The sequence below is a fragment of the Triturus cristatus genome, chromosome 1_2, assembly GCF_964204655.1.
Source record: "Triturus cristatus chromosome 1_2, aTriCri1.1, whole genome shotgun sequence".
Lineage (NCBI taxonomy): Eukaryota > Metazoa > Chordata > Amphibia > Caudata > Salamandridae > Triturus > Triturus cristatus.
In genome coordinates this window covers 881,695,548-881,722,368 of record NC_140580.1, presented here as the reverse complement: position 1 = coordinate 881,722,368, position 26,821 = coordinate 881,695,548, and the positions used below count along the sequence as shown (strand labels likewise).

Sequence of the window (26,821 nt, the reverse complement as noted above, 5' to 3'; positions counted from 1 at the left end):
AAGACAGTCTGGTGCAAAGGACTATGCATCATGATAAGGTCTGTTTTTTACACAGTCTTCCATTTCTCTATATCGGCAAGCCCAACAAAATACTGATCATCTACTCGGCACCCCTAAATCAATCTATGAAGAAGAAGCACCCACCATGGAGCCAACTTTTCTACCCCTTCTCCTCTTAAGAGGCATTGATAAAAAAGCAGGACACATAATAAACTGCCCAACAATGGAAGGGTGACAACTCCTTCGAAAAAAGGCTTAATGAGTGCTAAGAACCAGGTTGTAAGGGAATGAGGCAGTGTTTGAAGGCTAAATTGACAATGCTTGAAACTCATTAACTCACTAAGTGCAGCAGTGATTGCACTGAGAAACACAGCCTTCAGAGTTAGGAGCCTTAAGGTACACCTGTGCAAAGGCTGCAAAGGAGCACACATCAGAAAGGTAAGGACTACACTGAGGTCCCTCTGTGCCTTAATGAAGGGGGGGGGGGGGGGGTGGTGATACATATGTACCGCAAGACCATATCTCCCCTGCTTTGAAAGCCCTGCATTGGTTACCGGTTGCCAGAAGATCCACGTTCAAGCTGCTTTGAATCACCCACAAAGCAATACATGGAGCGGGACCGCTCTTCATCAGGAATAAAATCTCCAAACACATTCCACAAAGGAACCTCCGCTCTAGAGAGGCAACTCGCCTCAAAATCCCAAGATACAAGAGAAAAACAATGGGTGGCACATCATTTTCTGTTCAAGCAGCCAAACTATGGAACTCTTTACCCCCAACATAAGATCCACGGATAACCACCTTATCTTCAGAAAACTACTTAAGAATTGGCTCTTTCCCACATAACCACCATACACAAACAGATAGAAATATACTGTATATCTCTCTATATATAAGCATTTATTTGTACTATAGATATGTACCTATATATGTGTTTTGCTTTGTATAAACGTGTAGAATACTTGTGTTTATTTTTTTAATTATATATAGATATTCATTAGTTCTGCTTAACAAATGTACATATTACTGATAGCTACATTATTCTATGTTTTTATACATCTATATAAGTGACTGCATAAATAAGTAAATCTTTTATCATAACTATTTATCTACAATTGCTTCACTATTGATCTACAAATATATATATATATATATATATTCACTGAAAAAACCATAGGTTTCACACATGTTATAGTTAGCGGAAATTTTACTGATAAAAAACCAATGAAATTCCCCCGTTATAGTTAGTGCAGGCAACTATAACTCACGCGACCGCAATCCTCTGCTGATGCTAATACTGTATTTAGACACTTATTTGCCCATGTCTTCTTCCATAAATTTTTAGCTATACATAGATTACAAATATTTTTTTTTCATAAAGACACATATGTCATCAGCAGAAGATTGCGGTCGCGTGAGTTATAGTTGCCTGCACTAACTATAACGGGGGAATTTCATTGGTTTTTTATCAGTAAAATTTCCGCTAACTATAACATGTGTGAAACCTATGGTTTTTTCAGTGAATTTGCAAGGTTTTTTAAATGCTAATTCCTAACTATAACGTGTGTGAAACCTATGGTTTTTTCAGTGAATTTGTACGGTTTTTTAAATGCTAAGTTACTTTACGCCATTCGTGGCGTGCGCGCCCACTTAACGCAGTTCGTTCCGTGCGCGCACGGTGCGCTTCGCGCACCGTGCGCGCACAGTGAGCACGCGGTGCGCTTCGCGCACCGCGCGCCCACTTTACGCAGTTAGTGCCGTGCACGCACGGTGGGCACGCGGTGCGATGACAAAGCAAGAAAGCACGTCAACAAATCTGTTTCTGCTTTCCTCCGTGACTATGGTATGGGTGCCATTTACCACAACAACTTGCGTTTCAATGATGAAGGGAACAGAGTCTTCCTCTTGAACCTTAGACTCTGCATCGGTACTTACTTGTAGGTACCACTAAAAAATCATTTCATAAACACAACGGCTCTTTTTAGAGCCCCCTAATATCTAAACACTTAAATCTGATTTTCATTTTTTTTTTTTTTTTTTCTACCGTACGCTTACCGTAAGCTTACCGTACGCGTACCCCGTGATTTTTTTTAAAATCAATAAATGTTTTCTTTGTACTTTACAGTCCTTCTTTGACCCCCTCACAAATGTAAGGGGGTCTGTAACTCTCCTCATTGCCCCCTTTCCTTGTTTTCACTCTTTTTTTTCTGAGTGAAATACACAAAATGGCGGCCGCCGCTTCCTGGTTTCGGCCGATTCGAATGTTTACTAAGATCTAAGAGCCAATCAGAATCGCGCTCGCGCACGCCACCGTACGCTTACCGTAAGCGTACGGTAAGCGTACCGTAAGCGGGCTCAGATATATATATTGATTTAAAGGCTATTTTCTCAGAATCTACTGAACAGATTTACACCAAACCTACAAAAGGCACTTCCTTGACCTAGGGACTACCTCTCTGCCAAATTTTGAGTAATTCTGTTCAGCCGTTCGGGCTGTAGCTCGTTCTAAAGGTCCTATGGAAAAATGCATGGGAAAAACGCGTTTTGGGACCCCCCTTTTATCTCAGCCCCCGCTTGACGGATCCCCCCGATACTTTCAGGGTAGGAGCGGAGCGTAGCGCCCCACCTATTTTGAGAAATTCGCGAGGATTCGTCGACCGGCGCCAAAGTTATTCAAAATAGAATGTTGAGGTTTTCCTATGGAAACGTGGTCCTAACTATAACTACCTACTGGCGACCGCCAGTAGGTAATATATATATATATATATATATATATATATATATATATATATATATATATATTCAAAGAGTTGTCCTCAATAAGAACGCCACACACAGAGGGTTCCGCACAGCACCTCGCAAGCGGCAGCATGGTGGCAGGCTGCTTGTCTTTCATATGGCCAAACGCGTTTTGAGCTCCCATGAGCTCTTGATCAGGACACAGGCAATGTAAGAACAGCTGAATTTTATTGGATACGAAGTCCCGCCCCTGTGGGCGCGATGGCATGCTGGTCCAGGTAGTTCCATATACTGCCAAACAGACTCCATTGTTCTTTAACCAAGTGGATGCTGTTCCCGCTTCACATAAAATTGTAATCCCTGTAGGGTACGAAGGCAACGCCAGCACTGCCTTCCAGCTGTCAAGTTTCCAAGCGGATGAGGCACCCTCTGTCCAACGCGCAATCGTGGTTACGATCGCACAGGAACCGCTGTTCGCAGCCAGGGCATTCCTGCGGCTGGACCAACCGCATAAATTCTAACACAGAGTTGTCCTCAATAAGAACGCCACACACAGAGGGTTCCGCACAGCACCTCGCAAGCGGCAGCATGGTGGCAGGCTGCTTGTCTTTCATATGGCCAAACGCGTTTCGAGCTCCTATGAGCTCTTGATCACTGGCGGCGTGAAGCAGGACACAGGCAATGTAAGAACAGCTGAATTTGATTGGATACGAAGTCCCGCCCCTGTGGGCGCGATGGCATGCTGGTACAGGTAGTTCCATATGCTGCCAAACAGACTCCATTGTTCTTTAACCAAGTGGATGCTGTTCCCACTTCACATAAAATTGTAATCCCTGTAGGGTAGGAAGGCAACGCCAGCACTGCCTTCCAGCTGTCAAGTTTCCAAGCGGATGAGGCACCCTCTGTCCAACGCGCAATCGTGGTTACGATCGCACAGGAACCGCTGTTCGCAGCCAGGGCATTCTTGCGGCTGGACCAACCGCATAACGTCAAACACAGAGTTGTCCTCAATAAGAACGCCACACACAGAGGGTACCGCACAGCACCTCGCAAGCGGCAGCATGGTGGCAGGCTGCTTGTCTTTCATATGGCCAAACGCGTTTCGAGCTCCCATGAGCTCTTGATCACTGGCAGCGTGAAGCAGGACACAGGCAATGTAAGAACAGCTGAATTTTATTGGATACGAAGTCCCGCCCCTGTGGGCGCGATGGCATGCTGGTCCAGGTAGTTCCATATACTGCCAAACAGACTCCATTGTTCTTTAACCAAGTGGATGCTGTTCCCACTTCACATAAAATTGTAATCCCTGTAGGGTACGAAGGCAACGCCAGCACTGCCTTCCAGCTGTCAAGTTTCCAAGCGGATGAGGCACCCTCTGTCCAACGCGCAATCGTGGTTACGATCGCACAGGAACCGCTGTTCGCAGCCAGGGCATTCTTGCGGCTGGACCAACCGCATAAATTCTAACACAGAGTTGTCCTCAATAAGACCGCCACACACAGAGGGTACCGCACAGCACCTCGCAAGCGGCAGCATGGTGGCAGGCTGCTTGTCTTTCATATGGCCAAACGCGTTTCGAGCTCCCATGAGCTCTTGATCACTGGCAGCGTGAAGCAGGACACAGGCAATGTAAGAACAGCTGAATTTTATTGGATACGAAGTCCCGCCCCTGTGGGCGCGATGGCATGCTGGTACAGGTAGTTCCATATACTGCCAAACAGACTCCATTCTTCTTTAACCAAGTGGATGCTGTTCCCACTTCACATAAAATTGTAATCCCTGTAGGGTAGGAAGGCAACGCCAGCACTGCCTTCCAGCTGTAAAGTTTCCAAGCGGATGAGGCACCCTCTGTCCAACGCGCAATCGTGGTTACGATCGCACAAGAACCGCTGTTCGCAGCCAGGGCATTCTTGCGGCTGGACCAACCGCATAAATTCAAACACAGAGTTGTCCTCAATAAGAACGCCACACTCAGAGGGTTCCACACAGCACCTCGCAAGCGGCAGCATGGTGGCAGGCTGCTTGTCTTTCATATGGCCAAACGCGTTTCGAGCTCCCATGAGCTCTTGATCACTGGCGGCGTGAAGCAGGACACAGGCAATGTAAGAACAGCTGAATTTTATTGGATACGAAGTCCCGCCCCTGTGGGCGCGATGGCATGCTGGTCCAGGTAGTTCCATATACTGCCAAACAGACTCCATTGTTCTTTAACCAAGTGGATGCTGTTCCCACTTCACATAAAATTGTAATCCCTGTAGGGTACGAAGGCAACGCCAGCACTGCCTTCCAGCTGTCAAGTTTCCAAGCGGATGAGGCACCCTCTGTCCAACGCGCAATCGTGGTTACGATCGCACAGGAACAGCTGTTCGCAGCCAGGGCATTCTTGCGGCTGGACCAACCGCATAAATTCTAACACAGAGTTGTCCTCAATAAGACCGCCACACACAGAGGGTTCCGCACAGCACCTCGCAAGCGGCAGCATAGTGGCAGGCTGCTTGTCTTTCATATGGCCAAACGCGTTTCGAGCTCCCATGAGCTCTTGATCACTGGCGGCGTGAAGCAGGACACAGGCAATGTAAGAACAGCTGAATTTTATTGGATACGAAGTCCCGCTCCTGTGGGCGCGATGGCATGCTGGTACAGGTAGTTCCATATACTGCCAAACAGACTCCATTGTTCTTTAACCAAGTGGATGCTGTTCCCACTTCACATAAAATTGTAATCCCTGTAGGGTACGAAGGCAACGCCAGCACTGCCTTCCAGCTGTCAAGTTTCCAAGCGGATGAGGCACCCTCTGTCCAACGCGCAATCGTGGTTACGATCGCACAGGAACAGCTGTTCGCAGCCAGGGCATTCTTGCGGCTGGACCAACCGCATAAAGTCAAACACAGAGTTGTCCTCAATAAGAACGCCACACACAGAGGGTTCCGCACAGCACCTCGCAAGCGGCAGCATGGTGGCAGGCTGCTTGTCTTTCATATGGCCAAACGCGTTTCGAGCTCCCATGAGCTCTTGATCACTGGCAGCGTGAAGCAGGACACAGGCAATCTAAGAACAGCTGAATTTTATTGGATACGAAGTCCCGCCCCTGTGGGCGCGATGGCATGCTGGTACAGGTAGTTCCATATACTGCCAAACAGACTCCATTGTTCTTTAACCAAGTGGATGCTGTTCCCACTTCACATAAAATTGTAATCCCTGTAGGGTAGGAAGGCAATGCCAGCACTGCCTTCCAGCTGTCAAGTTTCCAAGCGGATGAGGCACCCTCTGTCCAACGCGCAATCGTGGTTATGATCGCACAGGAACCGCTGTTCGCAGCCAGGGCATTCTTGCGGCTGGACCAACCGCATAAATTCAAACACAGAGTTGTCCTCAATAAGAACGCCACACACAGAGGGTTCCGCACAGCACCTCGGAAGCGGCAGCATGGTGGCAGGCTTCTTGTCTTTCATATGGCAAACGCGTTTCGAGCTCCCATGAGTCCGGAATCAGCGCCTTTGGAGCAGGAAGCAGAACCGATAAAGGAGTAACTGGCAGAGGATATGGCAAAGAGTCATGGCACCCCACTCGAACCTCAAGAGCCGAAGAGGAGCAGGCTGAGTCCATAAAAGTAGGTTGGTTTTGTGTAAGCCAGTGGAAGCCTGACTGGTGGCCCCAACTGATCTGTAAGACTCAGAGGTGTGTCTAGGGAATCCTGCAGCATTTTTAACAGCTGCAGTATCTTAAACAGCTGCAGTATAGCTTAGATGGTCCATGGAATTCGGAACACATCAGGCTCTACAACACCGGAATCCAATCAGATTCAGACATTGAACTAGAGTCTGGGTTTTCCAGCGCAGACTATGAGACCTGTCCCTGGAGCAGAAACTTCAAGGAGACAAAAAAACATGCTTAGACTTTATTTTTATTTTTAGTTTGTCCTTCACCTTTGTCTTGGACTTACCTGACTATAGTGAACTGGAATACCCTTGCGACTTGGAGCAGGACCAACTTTGTGCTTTATACTTGGTGATGTAGAGTTTAGCTTATTCCTCCCAAAACGCCTTTGTATGCATTGCTGAGCATTTGTCATGGAACCAAAGGCAGATTTATGCGCATCTGTGACTAACAATTGTTTGAGCCCCTCAAAGCAGATTGAAATCATTTCATTTTGGAAGGTGACATCCTTGCACACTGTCATCTTTGAAGAACAAACTTTGGGGGGAAAAACAGAACAAATGCAGAAGTGGAGCACTGGATCTGCATAAAAGGGCACAGAAAATGAGGAACTGATGTCAGAACAAAGGAGTGTCACTTATATGCTGTTTTTTGTCATGTCCGGAAGTGCAACAGAGGCCAGTGGTGCCGTCTGACTGTGTGAAAGACCTATGGCAAGAGCTTCCAGTGTTTCAAGAGGTGAGGAATCTAATTTTACAAGCATCCCTCAGAACATTATGTTCAGGCCTCATCTTTGTGTAAACTAGTATGCCATCTTGGTATCATCTAATCCTAGGTACATTCCCAAGCAATTTATCCATTACCTACTGGAATTCTAAAGAAGGCAAGGGGATCTGAAATGGTATTCACGTAAAATGGAATGCACCTAGTGGTGTTATGAACAAAGTGATGTACATTTACTTAATTTGGTGATATGCTGATGGCAGATCAAATGTACTAAACATCACTGCTTTTCCTGGTAACAGCAACATATCACCTAAATTTGGCAAAGGATGCCAATCTGTACGGTCAACACATTCTTAAGAAATCATCCCGTTTGTGTCATAAGAACAAGTTACTTACCTTAGGTAACGAAATATCTGTAAGAGACATAGATTAGTGATGGATTGCTTACCTTAGAATTATCCCCAGGCGTCAGACTGGATCCAGAGAATTTTTCATCAGCAGTACCCCTGTGTGTCGAAAGGTGGCGTTGGTCGGCTTCGCGTTCGTCGTTGGCGTCGTGGTGGCCTGGATGATGTCGCGTTAGCTGCTTAGATGCCGCCCTCGTGCGCTAACGTCAGTTCTTTTACACGACATTCCACGCCAGAAACGCAGAGCCATGCAAGACACTGACCACTGATGCACAAAACTAGGGCCCTGAAAGGGATTCCCTGACCCTAGAAGTCAGTTCGCAGAACGGGGAGGATTGGTGTGGCGGGAAGGAATCTATAACTAAATAATGTCTCTTACAGATATGTCGTTACCGAAGCTAAGTTACTTCTTCATCTGAAAGAGACAATTAGTTATAGATTCCTTACCTTAGAATACATACCCCAACAATACCAGCCCCGGAGGTGGGTCTGCGAACAAAGTTCAAACCAGAAAGTTCTGGAGAACAGAACGGCCAAAGAAGCCGTCTCTCCGGACTTGGCTGTCTAGGCAGTAGTGTTTTGTGAACGTGTGCAGAGATGCCCACATAGCTGCCTGACAGATGTCACGGAGGAGGACTCCCCATCCCAAAGCAGTGGTAGTTGCCGTCGCCCTGGTGGAATGGGCGCGCAGTCCCATTGGAGGCTCCTTCTGTGCAAAAGAATAGCAAGCTATAATGCACAAAATGACCCACCTAGAGATGGTGCGTTTGTGCATGGCCCGACCTTTTTTGGCACCCACGTAGTCAACCAAGAGCTGGGCATCCACCCGGAATTGCTTGGTGCGATCCAAATAAAATTGAAAGTGCACGTTTTGGATTCAGACGGTGGTGCCTCTCTTCCTCCTTTGAAGGATGTGGAGGCTGAAAGAAGGTGGGCAAAGTGATAGTTTGACCAATGTGGAAAGAAGTAACCACCTTGGGAAGAAAGGAGGGTCTGGTTCTGAGGACGACCTTGTCCGGATGAACAGCCAGAAAAGGAGGCTTTGTAGAAAGAGCTTGGTGCTCACTTTCCCTGCGAGCAGAGGTGATGGCAACAAGAAAGGCAGTCTTCTAAGTAAGACGTCTGAGAGGACAGTTATGAAGCGGCTCAAAGAGAGCACACGTAAGGTAAGTAAGAACTAAGTTCAAGTCCCACTGAAGCATTAGGAAGGAGATAGGAGGAAAAACATGAGTGATGCCCTTAAGGAAGCGATTTGCAACAGGGGACTTGAAAAGAGAAGGCTGATCAGGAAGCCTAAGAAAGCTGAAATGGCCGAGAGGAAGCCCTTCAGAGTGCCCAAAGCAGAGCTCTGCTGGGCCAAAGACAGGAGGAACAAGAGAACCTCAGAAAGAGGGGCAGAAAGGGGATGCACAGCCTTTGCTGCGCACCATGTCACAAATTTGTTCCATCTGCAGGAGTATACCATCTTAGTGGAGGGACGCCTGGCTACCAAGATTACATCACAGACCTCGGGAAGAAGGTCAAAGGGCGTCAACTGTCACCGCTCAATCTCCACGCAAGGAGGTGGAGACTAGACAGGTTCAAGTGGAGGACCGTCCCCTGTTGCTGCGACAGAAGATCCTCCTGAAGAGGCAGTCAAATCGGAGGATCGATGGCCATGTGTAACAGCTCAGGATACCAGACTCTCTGTGCCTAATCCGGAGCCACCAGAATGACTTGGGCCTGGTCACGCTTGATCTTCCTCAGCACTCTGGGCAGAAGTGGTAGAGGCGGAAAGGCGTATAGAAGACCGCAACTCCACTTGCGACAAAAAGTATCGCCTAGCGAGTGCCGCCTTGGATTTTCCAACACACAGAATTGCGACATTGCGCGTTCTCTTCAGTGGCGCATAGATCTAACCAAGGCTCTCCTCACTGCTGAAAGAGACCTTGCACCACCTCCAATTGAAGACGCCATTTGTGATCCATCATGCACCTGTGGCTGAGTTCATCTGCCGTTGCATTCAGTGAACCCGCCAGGTGTTGAACCACCGGGGATATGCCCTGATGTTCCAGCCATGTCAAGAGATGGAGAGCCTCTTGACATAGGGTCCACAACCCCACCCCGCCCTGTTTGTTGCAGTACCACATGGCGGTGGTGTTGTCTGTGAACACCTGCACCACTCTTCCCCGGACAGACGGAAGGAATGCTTTCAGTGCAAGACGGATCGCCCAAAGCTTCAGAAGGTTGATGTGGAGCCCAGACTCCGCCGGAGACCAGAAGCCTCTGATCTCCGCCTCTCCCATGTGGCCGCCCCACCCTAGAAGTGATGCATCTGTCACCACTGCGTACTCCAGTTGGGGAAGGGAGTGGAATCTGCCATTGACCCAATCCTGGCTCGTTAGCCACCACAGCAATTGATGTGCAGTGCCCTCCGAGACCTGAACACAATCGGACAGATTCCCCTGATGCTGTGCACACTGGAACTTCAGGTCCCACTGCAAAGCGCGCATATGCAACCTGGCATGATTTACTAGCATGATGCAGGAGACCATGAGGCCCAGCAGCCTCATGGTCATTCTGACCGAAACCCGGGATAGAGACTGAAAGATCGGAATCAAAGCCCGAATATACCGACCTCGCTGCTCGGGAAGATAAGCTCGAAACTGTGTAGTGTCCTGAACCGCTCTGATGAAAAGGAGCTTCTGAGAGGGAATCAGGTGTGACTTTGGCACATTTATAGTGAGCTCCAGCAAGTGCAGGAGGGCTGCAGTAGTCTGGAGGTGGGAGACGACTGTCTGAGGCGAACCCGCCTTCAACAGCCAGTCGTCGAGATAGGGGAAGACTGGAATCCCTGATCTGCGCAGATGAGCTGCAACCACCGCCATCACCTTCGTGAATACCCGAGGGGCACTAGTAAGGACAAAGAGGAGCACAGTAAACTGAAAGTGCTCATGGCCTACCATGAACCACAGGTAAAGCAGGTGGGCTGGCAAGGCGGGGATGTGAAAGTAAGCATCCTGCAAGTCCAACGCTACCATCCAGTCTCCAGGGTTGAGTGCAGACACGACTTGAGCTATCGTCAACATTTTGAAATTCTCCTTCCGGAGGAAGCAGTTGACGTTCCTGAGAACCAAAATAGGACGCAGGCGTTTGTCCTTCTTGGGCGCTGGAAAGTAGTGGGAATAGTAACCACGACCTACTTCTGTGGCAGGAACTCGCTCGATGGCTCCCTTGGCCAAGAGAGACAAAACTTCCTGTTGGAGAAGGGCCAGATGATCCTCCGACATGCGATGGTACTAAGGTGGCAAGGCTGGGGGGGGCAGTCTCGAAGGGGATGGAGTAGCCCCTTTGGACATTCTGCAAAACCCACTGTTCTGACGTGATGATGCGCCAGTGGGGGAGGTGATGGGGAATCCTGCCGCCCACTGGTGATTGGTGGCCCTGAAAGGTCAGACTAGGAGGGTTTGGAGGCAGCTGCAGAGAGGACAGTAGTGGACTGGCCCGCTCGCTGGCTCCCAGACCCAAGACGGTGGGTTCCACGTCCTGGCCATGCAGGGGCTGGACAGCTTGCGCTGGCCTGTGGCTCCGGGCGGGGCGTGGTGAGGCACCGTATCCCACACAGAGTGGGTGTAACGGCCCAACAGACATGCAGTGTTTACTGACCGCAGTCCTAAGCTGGAAGAAGAAAACATCTTTTCCCAAAGATGGTCCATCTTTTTGGCTTCCCTATCAGGTGGTGCAGTAGGGAATTCGCCATTTGACATGGAGGCTTGGACCACCAAGCTCTCAGGGGTGGGATGTTGGGAAAGGAAAGTGGGGTAGCCCGGAGCCGGGCGGTGGCGTCGGGCAATCATCCTATCCACAGGAGCCCCTGTGCTGGGCCTGGACCAAGTGCCCAAAAGGATGTCCGTTAGGGTTTCAATGAACGGCAGCAGGGGCTCCAAAGAGCTCGCTGCCGGTTGAAGCACCTCTGTCAGGAGGTTAGTCCTGACGGCCACCGTAGGTAGCTCGAGGATGAGAGGCTTGGCCGCCCTACGCAACACAACTGCGTAAGAAGCTCCCTGCTCTGTAGCCACGGTAGGGGGAGACAACATGCCGAGGTCTGGAGAGGTGTCCAGACTACGCAGATCCAGGCATGGATCCAAGGGGACCCTGCAGTCCCGAGGCCGGAGCCGCCAGTGTCGAATGCCCAGGGCCCTCAGCCGAGTCTGCGGGGCCTGAAGGCACGACAGCGGAGTCGGACTGCCCAAAGATGGCATGCATTGCTTCGTAAAAAGCTTGAAGCTGGGCAGGGGTCACTCCGGGACCCGGTAAGGGAGGGAAACTCAGGGCCGACACTTCGGGCTCCGCACGCGGAGCCGCGGGCGGGCACCCGCCGCATTCCTCGTCGGGTCAGCCTACGGACAGGGAGAAAACAAAGAGCGACGATACTTCTTCAATTTCTTCTTGTGCGTCGACTTACCCGAGGAGTGCGAAGACTCCGAAGATGAGGGGTGGTGGTGGCTCCGCGACCGGTCCCTCGACCTCCTGCGCGACCTGGACCTCAAACGGCGCGGAGCAGACTGCCAGGCCTCGAGAAGCTTTTGAGGCCGCTCTCGCACAGACACGCGTGCGGATCTGTCACGACATCAGTTTTCGTCAGGAACCGCAAGCCTTGAAAACGGGCATCTCTCGTGCACCAGGAGTCGATGAACCCGAATAACGAGGTCGACAAAAGTCGAGAAAAAGTCGGTCAAAAAGTGACTGGAGGTAGCGCTCTCTCTGGATCTCCGCTGGCTGGCGTGGAAAAAGAAAGAACTGACGTCAGCGCATCGAAGTAGCTACTGCAACGTCATCCCGGCGACCACGATGCCAGCGACGAACGCGGAGCCAACCGATTCCACCTTTCGACGCGCATGGGTACTGCTGACGAAAAGTTCTCCGTATCCAGTCTGACGCCTGGGGTAATTCTAAGGTAAGGAATCTATAACTAATTGACTAACCCATTCTGATGCTTTAATAGCGCCTCACCCCCTCCCCAGGCCGATTTCAACCCCGGGGACCCCCGATTCCCAGCTTCAATTTAAAGGGAGAGGTGGCCATGCACCCCCTCCCCCACCCTGGGCCAATTTTGGCCCCGGGGACCCCATTCCACCTTGTGTTTTTTGTGTGCATTTTTTAGGACTCTGGACTGAGTCCCGTGTTCTAAAATGGCTCTCACTACGTCCTGGTTGAGGTGGTGGCAGCCAATCATATCTTAGTTTGAGATCTGTCAGGATCCGCAAAGCCTCTTCGTCCCTTGATAGACAACGTTTTTGAGCATTAATTGCTCAAAAACTACTGAACGGATTTACACCAAAACAAAAAAAGCACTCATTCTGGACCTAGATCTACTCGTTCTGGAACTAGATCTAGCTGTACCAAATTTTGTGTAAATCCATTCAGCGGTTTAGGCTGTAGCTGTGCCTTAAGTTTCCATGGGAAAATGAATGTGGAAAACGCATCTTGGGATCCCCCTTTTATTTCGGCACCCGCATGACGGATCACCCTGAAACTTTATATATATTCACTGTTCTCAGCAAATATTTGGTTCCTCTGGACATGTGGGGAACACTGTCCGACATATTGGTCATAATCATATTCTCTTTTGTAGTAAAATCATGATCTTTACTCCCTCCTATCTTCAATCAATCTGCACTGACTTGTACATTGATGGGTTTCTGTCTCAAAGAAACGTTTACATTTCTAAGTCACGTAAGACATGCACATTTCCTCATTTATCCCTAGATTACACCACAACCTTGCTACGCACCACTTGCAGTGTACTCAGGCCTCTATAGGAGTCCGTCTGATTCAATGCTGATGGAGACTGACTTCTACTGTATTCATGATCCCCTTGGAGGGCATGGTCTTCCACACTAAACACTTGTAAAGGACTGCCAAACACTGGGTGACAGCATTCTCCAAAAACACTTCCACAAATGTGATCAAAAGATAAAGGGCTTAAACAACGGAACATACGTCTGTTGCATGGGTCCTACAGCTGGATACACAAGTTCTTCAGCACATGCTAACTTACTCACAAGCTTCCTTTTAAAGAGCATGCAGCCCTCTTCTCATGAGCATGTATCGGTACACACCACAGCTTGAGCAAGAGGTGCTTATGTGCAAATGTTTTGTGTCGGATCCATCTTCCAGGGGTTACCTGCCTGATCCCGGGAGATAATTCAAGCATGTGAACCTATGAAGGATCCAATGCTGCAGAACAACAGTCTACCTGGTATTGGATCCTGAAGGAGAGTGCTCCTCGTGAAAGGTATATACTGCTTTGCCTCCCAAACTCTAACCGCTATGGAATTTGTAAGAGCATAAAGATCTCACTTTGCAGAGTTACGACGACTCCCCAAACTCCAAAGGCAAATAAAGTGTGCATCGGTGAGAGATAATCGGTCTTCAACATTATTTAAAGCCTAACACAGCCCCCTATTGACAATTTCTGACAAAATGCTGAATAAAAGATATTGAGAGTAATCTAAAGTTCTGGATCACTACATCCGTTTAAACAGTTTCTTTCTAACCATACATGCAGGGCACAACTTACCGGAACTTCAAGTTCCACAACCACTTTTTCCAGTGCATCTCTCGCCTCCGCTGCTCTGCACAGAATCCTTACAGCCTCTTCCCGGATAGTACGGTCGTCCAGAGAAGGTTGGAAGGCCACCTGCACCAAGCATTTCTGCAGACGAGAGAACACAAAACAAGAGCAGATTTGGGGTATATCTATGTTAAGGTCTTCAAACATCCTGGTGTCCATTGCACAACATCTACAGATTAATATTTATGTCTGATAAAACAGATTACTTTAATGCATCAAGGACACATGGGCACATTATTGAGCCTCCTTTTAAAAACATTATACTGCCCACATGCAACTACGAAACCAACTCCATTTCTGGTGAAAACTTTTGTTTGTAACGACCATAAACGTGATTCCTAGGCAGGTGGCATGTGTTCAGATGCCAACTGAATATGTGCTATGTGCACATGGGCAAACTGCGTATCGAACTCGGTTTACCCACATGTGTGCAGAATATGAAACCTGATGAGACACTTGTTGGCAAATAGCTCTAATTTTCAATTTGCAAAACGCTGACTTCATTAAAGGCTGAACATTTTCAATTGCATGTCAGGGTGCCACTGTGTAGCATATTGTGAATAATAAATCAGTAATACACAAAGAAGTAGGCAGCAGCACGGCAAAGCACTTTCATAGACAATCTTAAATACCAACTGTCAGCCCAATGAATACAAAACCAGGCTGCTGGATTTATTAGTTTTGAGCTACTGAAGGTTGAACATTTTCATATATATATATATATATATATATATATATATATATATATATATATATATATATATATATATATATATATATATATATATATATATATATATATATATATATATATATATATATATATATATATATATATATATATATATATATATATATATATATATATATATATATATATTTCTTGCCTAAGACACATAGGGCCTGATTTAGAGTTTGGTTTACAAGTGCATAATACTCTATGGGACTTGCACTAAGGCTGATAGGAAATCTGTAATGTTTGGGATCAAGTTACCTGTCCATCAAACTTTCAATCAGGCACTAAGTTCACTTTTCAAAAAAATTCACCACACCTTGCAAAGCACTGGATCACAAAAGACTCAAAGTACTGCAGAAATTCAGACCACTTACATAGTGACTCTATTCGGTTTTTTGTAATATAAATGAAAAGGTTTACTACCTTAAGTAACGATAGTTGTGATGGATACTATGACACCCTTTGTGTATTATTAATCTTTGTAGCAGACCATTCACAACGATTAGAGCACCAGACATTTTCTTTCACACTATTAGGATTTCAGGGAGTCCTGTTTTGTCACGAGTATATTACAGTGGTGTGTTGAGTCACACAAATAATGTTTGGGCACATTGTGGTACAAAAGTTGCTGCCACACCTCTGCGCAGACATTTGCACCCACAAACGACCACAAGACCATATTCAGAGGAACATGACAGGATGCAGGTGGGCAGGCGACAAACAATATGGAGACGGAGCAACGCAGTCTCAGGATCAAAGCCATCTTGTGGTTGGCTTGAACTCCCAGATATTGCACCGAATGGTCACTCCATCTCAATGGGCATTCAGACTCAACTGGGCCCTCTTAGAAGTGAGTGGAAATCGTGCAGATTTTTTCCAGTTGATTTGGAGGCCTGATAGCCCAGCAAATCTCATGAACTTGCGGACAAGTAGAGCTAGGCTTTGCTTCGGCTGTCGCTCATACAACAGAAAGCCATTAGCTTGTAGAAAGAGAAGAATTATGTGCCTCATAAAAAGCAGCCCTGCACGTGAGGTATTTTTTGCTGACAATACAAGCCAAGGGCTCAAGTTCGATAGCATACAGCAATAGTGATAAAGATAGAGAAAGAGAAGGGGGAGAAGTCTGGTTATTCACCTTTACACAGGCACCGGGATCAGAGAACAACATAACAGAGATTCCACCTAGAATACTCTCAATAGTCCATGCCTGCTTCATACTGAGAACAGGAAGCTGCACTCCAGGCAGTCAAACGCCTTATCAGCATCTAGAAACACAGCGGGCCGCATGTATCATTATTACGCTAACCTAATTGCGATTCTCTGGGAATCACAATTAGGTAATTGCTAGTTGAATGTATGAAACTCCTTGAGTTTCATTTAGCGTTTCCTAATTGGTCACAAATCGACCTACCTCATTAATATTAATGAGGCAGGTCGCAATTCACCACCTATTAGGGATCGCTAAAATCCCAGGAATGGTGGCCTGCTGGGATCAGTAGACCACCATGTCTGTGATTGCTTTTAAATAAAGCAATATTTCTTTTTTTAATGCAGCCCGTTTTTCTTAAAGGAAAAAGGGTGCATTTAAATAAGTATAATGAAAATATTTATTTTCATTTTTTGAGAGCAGGCAGTGGTCTGTGGGACCACTGCTCTTAAAAAATGGTTTTACAAACATTTACAAAGGGGAAGGGTTCCCTTGGTAATGGGTTACCACCTACTTAAAGTAGGTGAATGCGGAGGTTTTTGCGACCGCATTTCGGTCACAAACATTCCTACATACTGCTGCGATTCAATATTAGGAAGGGACGCCTTAAACACGCCCCTTCCTAATATCGAATCGGTATGTATTCGCAAATTCGTATTGCAATTCGCTAACATGTTACCGAATCGCAAATTGGAATTCATACATACCAAAAGGCATTTTACAGGTCGCAAACGGGCAGGTTCTACGAATCGGGCTGTGTGCGACCGGTAAAATGCACGATACATGTGGGCCAGTATCTCTTAAGCAGGCGCCTTTCTACCGAAAGCATTCTCGGAGCTGCCTGCCTTCTAGTCTTTTCGTCACGCGCTCACCTGCCCCCACAGCCGGTCAGCCAGTCAGGGCCCCTTTGTAGTTAATCAAAGGGCGCCAGTCAGTGCCCACGCCGTTTCCCACCCAGGGTCGCACAACCTCCTCCAAGTTGCTCTCAGGTAAGCCGCTGGTTCACACGAAGGCTTCCTTCTATCCTCTCAGATTGCCAATTGTGCATAATGAAGTAATAAGAGGAAGCAGATACGTTTATTCAACGACCAGCAGCGAAACTGGAGCGCCTCCGCCTGCCCTCTGTTGGTCGCTGCCAAACATCTCCGGAATGCAGTGACCTCACAAAGATCTCTGGTTGCCGGGGCACGGTGGGCAGTGACGACATAGGCGCGAGAGCACGAAGACAGATCTCAGCATGCAGGCACAATATAACAAATGTCCTTTTCTCTGCAATAATGATAATGGAAAAAGAGGTTTACTCTGTGGTTAATCTATGAAATACTATGAAAGTGTTGGTCCCAACTGAGTTAACAGAGGACTGTGGCTTGCATTAAAAATCAATGAGAGGAAAAATACAAATCTATCTTGTTAACTCTAATACTGTGTCACATCTACTATTTACCAATGAAAAAAACAATGAAAAGTAAACAGGTAAAAACTTACTGAGTAAAGTTAAAGCAGAATAATAATTGGTGGGCTAATTCATAACAACTTCACGAAACCTAACAGGTGCGTGATGTTCTTTGCGGGCTTCCCCTCGTGCATCATCACCACTCTCTCTACTCTTTGGAGTGTTCTCCCTATCATCTGTTACTAACAACCCATTCACACTCAGCCCTGCCCGCCCACCATGTATGTTTTACAGGGTTAACCGTCCTCGCATCACCCATTCACGTTGTTCTTTCTTTCCAACTCGATTTTAAACGCTATATAAATGCAATTACAATACAATAGTTACTTTCCGAAATCCTCTTTCTTTTTAATTCGTTATATCCCTCACTCTGCGTTTGAGACTCCATACAGTGTGGGATTCATTTGGTTTTAAAATCTCTTCCTCTCATCCTCACAAAAGCTAAAATACCTGGGATAGCTGTCACAGTAGTATTGTATGCCCACACCATTTTGTCCATCTCTCTCACAGACTTCACTGCCATTTGTAATGTTCCATTGATTCAACGATTGGCCCTCTCAACTATGCCATTACCTTGAGGATTGTGCATCAGCATGGGGACATATCTCATCCACACTGCCAAACTGAAATAATAACAGGAAGCAGTTAATTTATTGCAATGCCAACTACCACCAAACATTCCTGAAATCCATTGACCTCACAAAGATCAGTGGTTGCCATGGCATGACAGCAATGATGATCTTGGCACAAGAGTAGGGATGGAGATCCATGTATGCTGGCCCAGCATAACACACAGCTTCTGTCTCAGCGCTGGGTCTGAAACTGTAATCTGCCATCAGTGTGTCTGGGCCCATTCCGTCAAGTTCGGGGAAGGGCCTCGGTCATGCCTTGAGCACTACTGCAGAGTAGGAAAGAGCGGTCCCCATCTTCTGTGTGATCGTGCACCCTCTGCATTGTACCAATCATGCCACATTCCTCCGCGCTCTGTCTCTGTGGACCGGATATCTGGTGAGCGGGGCTGTGTAAGCGTCTGTTAAATACAGACCGCGAGGCCGTCAATGTGCTATGGTATGGTGCCCAATCCGCACCTGTTTTTATATTCATAAGGTATGCCTACTGTACGGATGGCCCGACATTCATCAACGAACATCGAACCCACTTTACCCGGCAACCATATCTAAAGATAGTTTTGCCTCTCTCTTTCCCAACAGCTAATGCGTTGCTTTACACGCCAACACTGGCCACGTTAGGGCAGGATCGCTAGCATCTAGCGCCGACAACTTGCACGTTGACAGCCTCGCGGCCTGAATTTAACAGATGCTTACACAGCCCCGCTCGCCAGATATCTGGTCCGCTGGGCAGAGTGCAGAGGAATGTGTCACTTCCCGGATCCTTCCTGGGTTATTTTGTTGTTGTCTATAATTGGAGGTTTTTGAGGTACCAATTATTACCTCGTATGTTTCCCTGATAGATCTTTTGTCGATTCTTTTCCGGTTGAAGCTCTCGATTAATCCAGCTTCTGTCCACTAAGGGGCATATTATCAAGCACAGCGTTAAAATTATCGCCGCTTTAGCGGCAGAAAACTGCCCTTGAGAATTCCAATAGAAGGCCATGTTGACACCAGAACATGGGCTTCTATTGGAATTCCCAAGGGCATATTATCAAGCCCATTATCGCCGCTTTAGCGGCAGTTTTCTGCCGCTAAAGCGGCGATAATTTTAAAGCCGTTTCTTGATAATATGCCCTGTGGTTCTTTTGTTTGAATGGCTGTGTAAACGACAACGCTGGCAGTAATTCCTACGCCCCAGGTCGCATGTAGCTGATACACCCTCCTTGTTCATTTTCAGCACGTACAGAGTCTAACGTTGATCACAAATGCTTGCCTCCATTACATAGGAACCTACAGGTCCCCACTTTTTTTGAGTATTTCCACCTGAACTCCCTAGGTGGTTCTAAAGGTTAATTCTATTTCCTATCTTCAAACAATGAATTACGAGTATGCTTTCCATCACCTTAAGTAACTAGACGTACCCTGATTTTAAATCATCCCTAGGTGTCTCCCATTGTCCTGATAAAGACCCCACTTAAAGACACAAAATTTCCTGCCCACATCCCTTGGGGTCGAAACATCGACGGCTATATCTTATGACCACGTACACACAACAGCGATTGTTTAACTGTGTTATTACAATACTATGGTTTTTAAAGTGTGTTTAGCCTTCAAAGTGGCTGGATAGGTTTCTAATTAGTTGTTGATGTATATATTGCGCACTGTCCTTCTTTTTTTACCAACACTCACTTACGGACATCTTTGAGCACTCCCTCTCTTTTCTATTTGGAGCACCACTTCCCAACTATGTTGATTTTTTTGCGGTTACTGAATATGAATACTATCATGTCTCAAATATGAATACATTGTGAATTTGATTTACTGAAGGTAATGATGTATTTATTGTTGAATGTATTACCACTGTGACCACTTCATTTTGTATGGCAAATCTGTGCAGTGATGGACATGTAGCCGCCTGATAAACATCCAGGACTGGGACTCCTTGAGCTAGAGCAGTGGTCGCAGCTTCATCTCTGGTGGAATGAGCTCTCTAGGCATCAGGGAGTTATTTTTTTGCCATTGCGTAGCAGGTTTTCATATCAAATCCACCATCTACAATCCACCTAGAGATGGTTCTCTTGTGGTCTGCCTTTCCTTTCTTCGCACCCACTAATTCAATAAAAAGTTTATCCTCATCCCGTAAGTCTTTAGTACGATCAATGTAGAAGGATAATGCTATTTTTGGATTCAGGTGGTAGAGTCTCTACTTTGGGGGCGCAAAGAAAGAAGGCAGTGTGATGTTTTCCATTACGTGAAAAGGTGTGATCACTTTGGATTAGAAGGAGGCACTTGTCCTAAGGACCTGCCTATCTAGGAAGAAGGTGGTATACGGTGGGTTAACAGAAAGCGCCTGCAATTCTCTAACCCTCCTGGCAGATGTTATAGCCACAAGGAAGACTGTAATGATGGAAACAATCTCAGAGGGCAGCTAGCTGTGCATGAGCTCAAATGGTGAACACATTAAAAAAAGTGAGAGCCTAATTAAGATAGCACTGGGACAAAATGGTAGGTATAGGGGGAAAACGTGCTGGAAACCTTTCAAGAAACGAGTCACTACAGGTGAGCAGGGGGGTTGATCCGGTAACCGCAAAATAGCTGAGATGGCGAAAAGGTACCCATTATATTCTTTCTTCTACCTTGGTATGGTCCATTCCCCCCTCCCCTCACCCTCTCCTTGGTTTCCTCCACCTTGAGCTCACGTTAGAAAGTTGAGATCCTTGTCAGTTGTGGAGAGTGGATGGCCAATAAAGCAGTACTGAGAACAACTCCTGTTCTGGACATTCCATACTTTTAATACTGGCGACGATTTATGGCGAAGAGGGCAGTGTTGGCCATTTCCCCTCTGTGTAATCTCTCCAGATGAATACTGTGTGACTCCGGGACAACAACTTAAAGGAGTAGAACGTGGACACTGACAGATTTTAAGAAGAAGGTAACTGAAGTAAAGTAGATATTCATCTAACCTAGGAACCTAGCAGCATCAGAGACCTCACCTCACAATGTAACTGAGTGACCCTATCTGCAATGTGTCGTGTTTATACCCAAGAGTTCTCCACATCAGGATCAGGAGTGCATTGTCAAGTTTCTACATGCATATAGGAATAAGGGAATACAAGCGTTTCAACGTCCACAAGAAAAAGTGAGTTAAAATATCCTGAATTCTTCTAAGAAGGTAGCCGGCACGCCGTCTGGTAGGAGGAGGATAGCGGGACTTAAAGAGATCTGTGAATAAGCACATTGCAGATGTAATGCCGCTGCCCGCATCCCACGCAGTGGGACATCAGCAGGGCAGCTCTCTAGTGGCCGCCCGTCGCAGCCTTCCCCCTCCCCCTCCCCCTCCCCCTCCCCCTTCCCCTTCCCCTTCTTCTGCCTCGCGCGCGAGGCCGTGCCCAGGGAGACCTCCCAATGAGTGTGTAGGTGGAGGCGGGCCGTTAGGGGGGCGAGGCTAGCCCCCCCCTACATAGGCGTCCCTCTCGCCCAGTTCCTCCTCTGCTTCCTGCACGCCGCTCCTGCCCGGACACGCGTATTCCCTGCCGTCCGTACCACGTGATTACTGCCGGGCCCCTCCAGCGTCGTCGTGCTCTTCGGTTTTACCAGCATATTGCGGTGAGTCTTGCTAACCCTTCCCACCCCGGCCCTGTCCCTGGGCATGACCAGGTGAACAGGGCCCTGTGGCCCGGATGGCCATGGGTGTGGGGGGCGCAAGCAGTGCCCCGTGTCCCTGCGGGGCGATGCGGGTGTTGCTGGGGGGGCATTTTCGTGGCGCGACTGCGGGGTGGCAGGGTAACGGGAGGTCCAGTATCGGACCGGGCGGATGGTTGCGAGTCGTAGCGGCCGGGTGCGTTTCCCGTCCAACTGTACGAGTGTTTGTAAGTACCGCCCCCCCTCCCCTACACTATGCGCGGCCTCTTGCCTTGGGGTCCATCGCGTTAGAAAGGTGCAAGGTCCTGGAAGGTATGCGTGACACGGCGCAAGCCGGGCCAATTCCGGGCAACAGGAAGCATCGAGGGTAGAGTGGGGGGGGCTCTCCGCAACATGGCGGGCCTCGGGGGTGTCGGGTATCGGTGTGGGCGTCGCGTCCACAGATTTGATTCTGCCCAACAACTTAACCCCCCCCGCCCGTACCAGCATGTGTAATTTAAATACGCGGTTTGTGTAAGCGATCCGATACGGGGTCTGAATCGCGCTATATAACAATACGCAACACAAATAAGAATGCTCCCTTGTCCCGCGAAATATACACGGGCCATCGAATGATGTGGCGCGTTAACAGGCCGCGGGGGGTTGTGAGTCTGTTTGGACGTCGCGTCCCATCCTGTGATTTTGGGCAATAACTTGACCCTTTCGCGTAGCCTGAATTTGTAATGTAAATACGGGGATCGTGTAAACCGCTCCAATATCCCGGGTTGAGTCGCGCTATATAACAATACGCCATAACTATAACAATGCTCCCTGGGCAGCGAAATCTACACGGCCATCGAACGTTGTGGCGCGTGAACAGACCTCGAGGGTTGTGAGTCAGTTTGGACATCGCGTCCACATCCAGTGATTCTGGGCAATAACTTGCCCCCCTCCCAGTACCTGAATGTGTAATGCAAATACGGCGATCGTATAAAGCGCGCAAATACCGTCGGGTTAGGCTCACGCGATATATTACTACGCAACAACAATAAGAACGCTCCTTTTTCCCGTTAAAGCTACACGGGCCATCAACGATGTGGCGCGTTTAAATAGACCTCGGGGGGTTGTGTGTTGGTTTGAACGTCGCGTCCACACCCTGTGTTTCGGGCCAATAACGTGACCCCTTCCCGTACCTGAATGTGTAATGTAAATACGGTGATCGTGCAAAGCGCGGCAATACCGGCGGGTTAGGCTCACGTGATATATTACTACGCAACAACAATAAGAATGCTCCTTTTCCCGTTAAAGCTACACGGGCCATCAACGATGTGGCGCGTTTAAATAGACCTCGGGGGGTTGTGTGTTGGTTTGAACGTCGCGTCCACACCCTGTGTTGCGGGACAATACGTGACCCCTTCCAGTACCTGAATGTGTAATGTAAATACGGTGATCGTGTAAAGCGCGCCAATACCGGCGGGTTGGGTTCACGCGATATATTCATACGCAACAATAATAAGAATGCTCCTTTCTCCCGTTACATCTACACGGGCCTTCAACGATGTGGCGCGTTAAATAGACCTCGGTGGGGTTGGGGTTGGTTTGGACGTCGCGACCACATCCTGTGATTCTGGGCAATAACGCGACCCCTTCCCGTACCTGAATGTGTAATGTAAGTACGGTGATCGAGTAAAGGGCTCCAATACCGGCGGGTTGAGTTCGCGCTGCATATCAATACGCAGAATAAGAAGGCTCTCTTTCCCGCTACATCTACACAGGGCACCGAACGATGTGGCGCGTTCACGGACCTGACGGTCACGGGCCCGGATCGCCACGTGCGGGTAGCCTGCAGTCACGTGGCCCCCGATCGGACAGAGCGATAAGTAGCGCTCACCGCCCGCCCAACTGTTGGTGTCTTCTTCGTTTAGAGGGGGGGCGGGGGGTTTCTTGTCGAGTATAATATTGCCGTGCACCGCGCAGTGAGCAATGACCGTTCTTCTGGGGGTTGTGTTTGCATGAGCGGGTTCCTGCATCCTTTATGCAGTTCATGCACAATGTTTCCTGGCCATGCCAGGGCTGGGGGTTGGGCCGCTGGGGGAGGTCATTTACTGTCTTAATTCCATGAGTACGGCCAACAAACCCGGTCGGACAAAGGCCAGGCTGCGCATAAAGGTGTTCTCAGATGCTGTTATCATTGTACCTTGAGAGGGCAGTTTTGCAACACGGGTGGACACAGGCAACGCGGCGCATGAGTGTGTCGGGTTACCAGCGGTGTGGTTATGGGTATATTTAGTGCATTGCTTCTCCCTTCGTTCTAACTCCGCTCCTTTCCCCATTTACAGATCCGGTGAGGGACAGCCCGCAAACGTAGGACCAGGAACCAAGCAGAAGGCGCAAGGGGGACGCGCGCTAGCTGTGATTTCGGAGTAGCCCACCCGCAATGGAGAATATCGGGACACCGTGTCCACTGTTCTCCCAAGAGACGTCGGTCGAGGAGACGCAGTCGAGCGCACCACAAGAAGGGGTTTGGGCGGACTTTATGGCGTTCGCCCGTGAGAAGGGCACGGCGTGGGCCCAAGGTTTCCTTGAGGGTCGCAGGGTGGAGGATTCGGGCGTGGTCGTAACCCCCCCCCCCCATCCGAGGGCGTGCCAGGCCTTTCGGGGTCAGAGCCCTGGAGGTCCACCCGGGTGCGTAAGCCCACATCTAAAGACATGCCCGGGGCCCCGCCGGCCAGGAAACGACAAGCGACCGCACCACGTACTGTTCTCCCGGCAGTTGCAACACCACCTGTGCACGACTCTGCCACAGGAATCTCGGACATGGCCCAGATGGGCAAAGCCATGGACCACATGCTTAGCCTCATGTCCGTCTTTCAGAGCCGCTTGGACGCATTAGCTGCACCGCCTCAGTTGCCCACAGCGCCGGGGACCGCACCAGCCCAGGCACCCGTGCTCCAAGTCTGGGCCGGGCAGAGTACGGCCGTGGAACAGCGTAATGGTGAGCCTGGGGGAGCCCCGGGGTTCCCACCTCCAGGGAACACAGGTCCCACTGCAAGTACTGCAGCGAGTACACCCACGGTTGGCTTCCCTACCACCCCCACCGGCGACTGGTACGCCCACCACCTCCGTTGCTGCTGAGTCTACGCCCACCGTGGCATCAGGGTGCGCTGTGTCAGGAGGGGAGGGCATGGGCCAGGTTCTTAGACCCCTTGTCACCCAAGCGCCATTGGCATCAGGCCGCTGCTCCCTGGCATGGTTGGTACCGCAGGCCGCTAAAGAAGGGATATGGAGGCGAGAGTATATAGACATTCTAACATTACTTATGCACGGGTCGGCAGGGGTGGACACAAGAAAGATGGGGCGTAAGGAAGAGGAAAGGGTCAGATATCAGCGATGGCCGGACAAGACAATCGAGAATTGGACGTCTGCATTTAATATATTGGCGGCTGTAGTAGTGCAAAAATTTCCTGACCAGAGCGAGGCCCTAATGCAGTATGCCAGCACGATCCAAGAAGAGGCGAGGCTCTCTGGGGGGTTGGGTTGGTTCTATTAGGACCAGGATTTCAGAAAAAGAATGGCCATATGCCCGGACCTGGGGTGGGATCAGAAGGAGATTCAACTTTGGGTAGAACACATGTGCCGACCCACTCGGGATAAGAAGGATCAGGCATATAAGGGACAAGGGGAGGCAGACGACAGAAAGAGCCCCTTCAAGCAGCCTTTTCGGGGGGGCAGGGGGCGGGGCGAGCGGCAGGGCAAGCGCTTCAATTCAGGCACATGCCGCCTTTACAACGGGGGAAACTGCACCTGGGGGAGGTCTTGCAAATTCTCACACAGCTGCAGCAAGTGCGGCTCGCAACACCCTGCTACTGCTTGCCCCCCCAGCCAGGGCGCGCCACAACCTGCTGCACCCGACAGGACAGACTCCCAACGGCGATGAGACCACACATGTACCACCCCCCCCGTCCGATTGTTTTAAGAGGTATGTTCGCCCTGATGCTGCATGTGCAGCTCCGACTTTTCCCGCCCTGGGTTTTTTCCTTTTGGATGAACGTATCTAATTTTGTGTGCAATAAAGACACAACTACCTAAAAGCTGCTTCATCGTTTCATTGACAGATCACAAGGATTGGTTGATGGGATACTCCTTCATCACAAGGCTGGAACGCTGGGCAGCACACAGGAACTGGTCGCAGAATTTTGCTAACACACAGTTTGTGTGGTTGGGCTCCCCGGGGATGAAATGGAGTGAAGCCCGGGGCATCATTGAACAGCGCCTGGCTGTTGTGGGGGTTCAGCCCTCGATTATTATCTTACACCTAGGGGGTAATGACCTGGTTTCCAGGGGAAGGAGGGCCCTGCTCATGTCCATGCAAACTGACTTGCCAGCCATTAGCCAGGCTGGGGGGTCATGCGAAGTCTGGTGGTCGGAATTTGTACCCCGCAGGATTTGGAGGGGGGCCAGGTCCCCGGCAGCAGTAGAGCGGTCTCGTGGGAGGGTCAATAGGTCCATGCAAAAATTCATGGAGTGCAGGGGCATGGGCTTCATCAGACATGCATTGATCCAAAAGAAGGTTGAGGGGTACTACGAGAAGGATGGGGTGCACTTGTCCAGGGTAGGGATGGACATGTTCCTGCTCGACGTGCAAGAGGCGCTAGCTAGCAAAGAACATCAGTAATACCTATGGAGGGAAGGGGGGGGCTCTGGCAGCGACGGTAGCCTCCCCAGAGCTGTGGCGGAGTTACAGGGCGATCTGGAGGCAGACGGGTACAGTAAGGGTACCTCTGCGACAGGCGGTACAGTAAGGGTACCCCTGTCCGGCAGAGTAAGGGTGCCCGAGCCAAGATCCACGAGCCGAAGGGGGTTCTGGGAAGACCGCGACGGTGCCCCGTTAGTCCTTCGGGCGGTTGGGGGGCCTGACCAACCGGGGGTGTGCCACAACACGCTCCGCCCCTGTCAGAAGGGGCGGGAGTAGGAGACAGATCACGTGACCCAGTGGATGATCTGAAAATAAATATGTGCCGCACTGCCGGGCATCGACCCACCGTGCG

The 26,821-nt window shown here is 49.1% G+C and overlaps 1 protein-coding gene across 2 annotated transcripts in view; it reads right to left on the bottom strand.

Moving 5' to 3' along the window:
• Window positions 1-26,821, bottom strand: part of CFAP74 (cilia and flagella associated protein 74) — a 927,349-nt gene that overhangs the window by 280,223 nt on the left and 620,305 nt on the right. For both annotated transcript variants that reach the window (XM_085609345.1, XM_085609347.1), the window contains exon 28: window positions 14,092-14,226. In XM_085609345.1, the coding sequence (XP_085465471.1) occupies window positions 14,092-14,226 (135 nt within the window). The remainder of the gene's footprint in view (window positions 1-14,091; window positions 14,227-26,821) is intronic.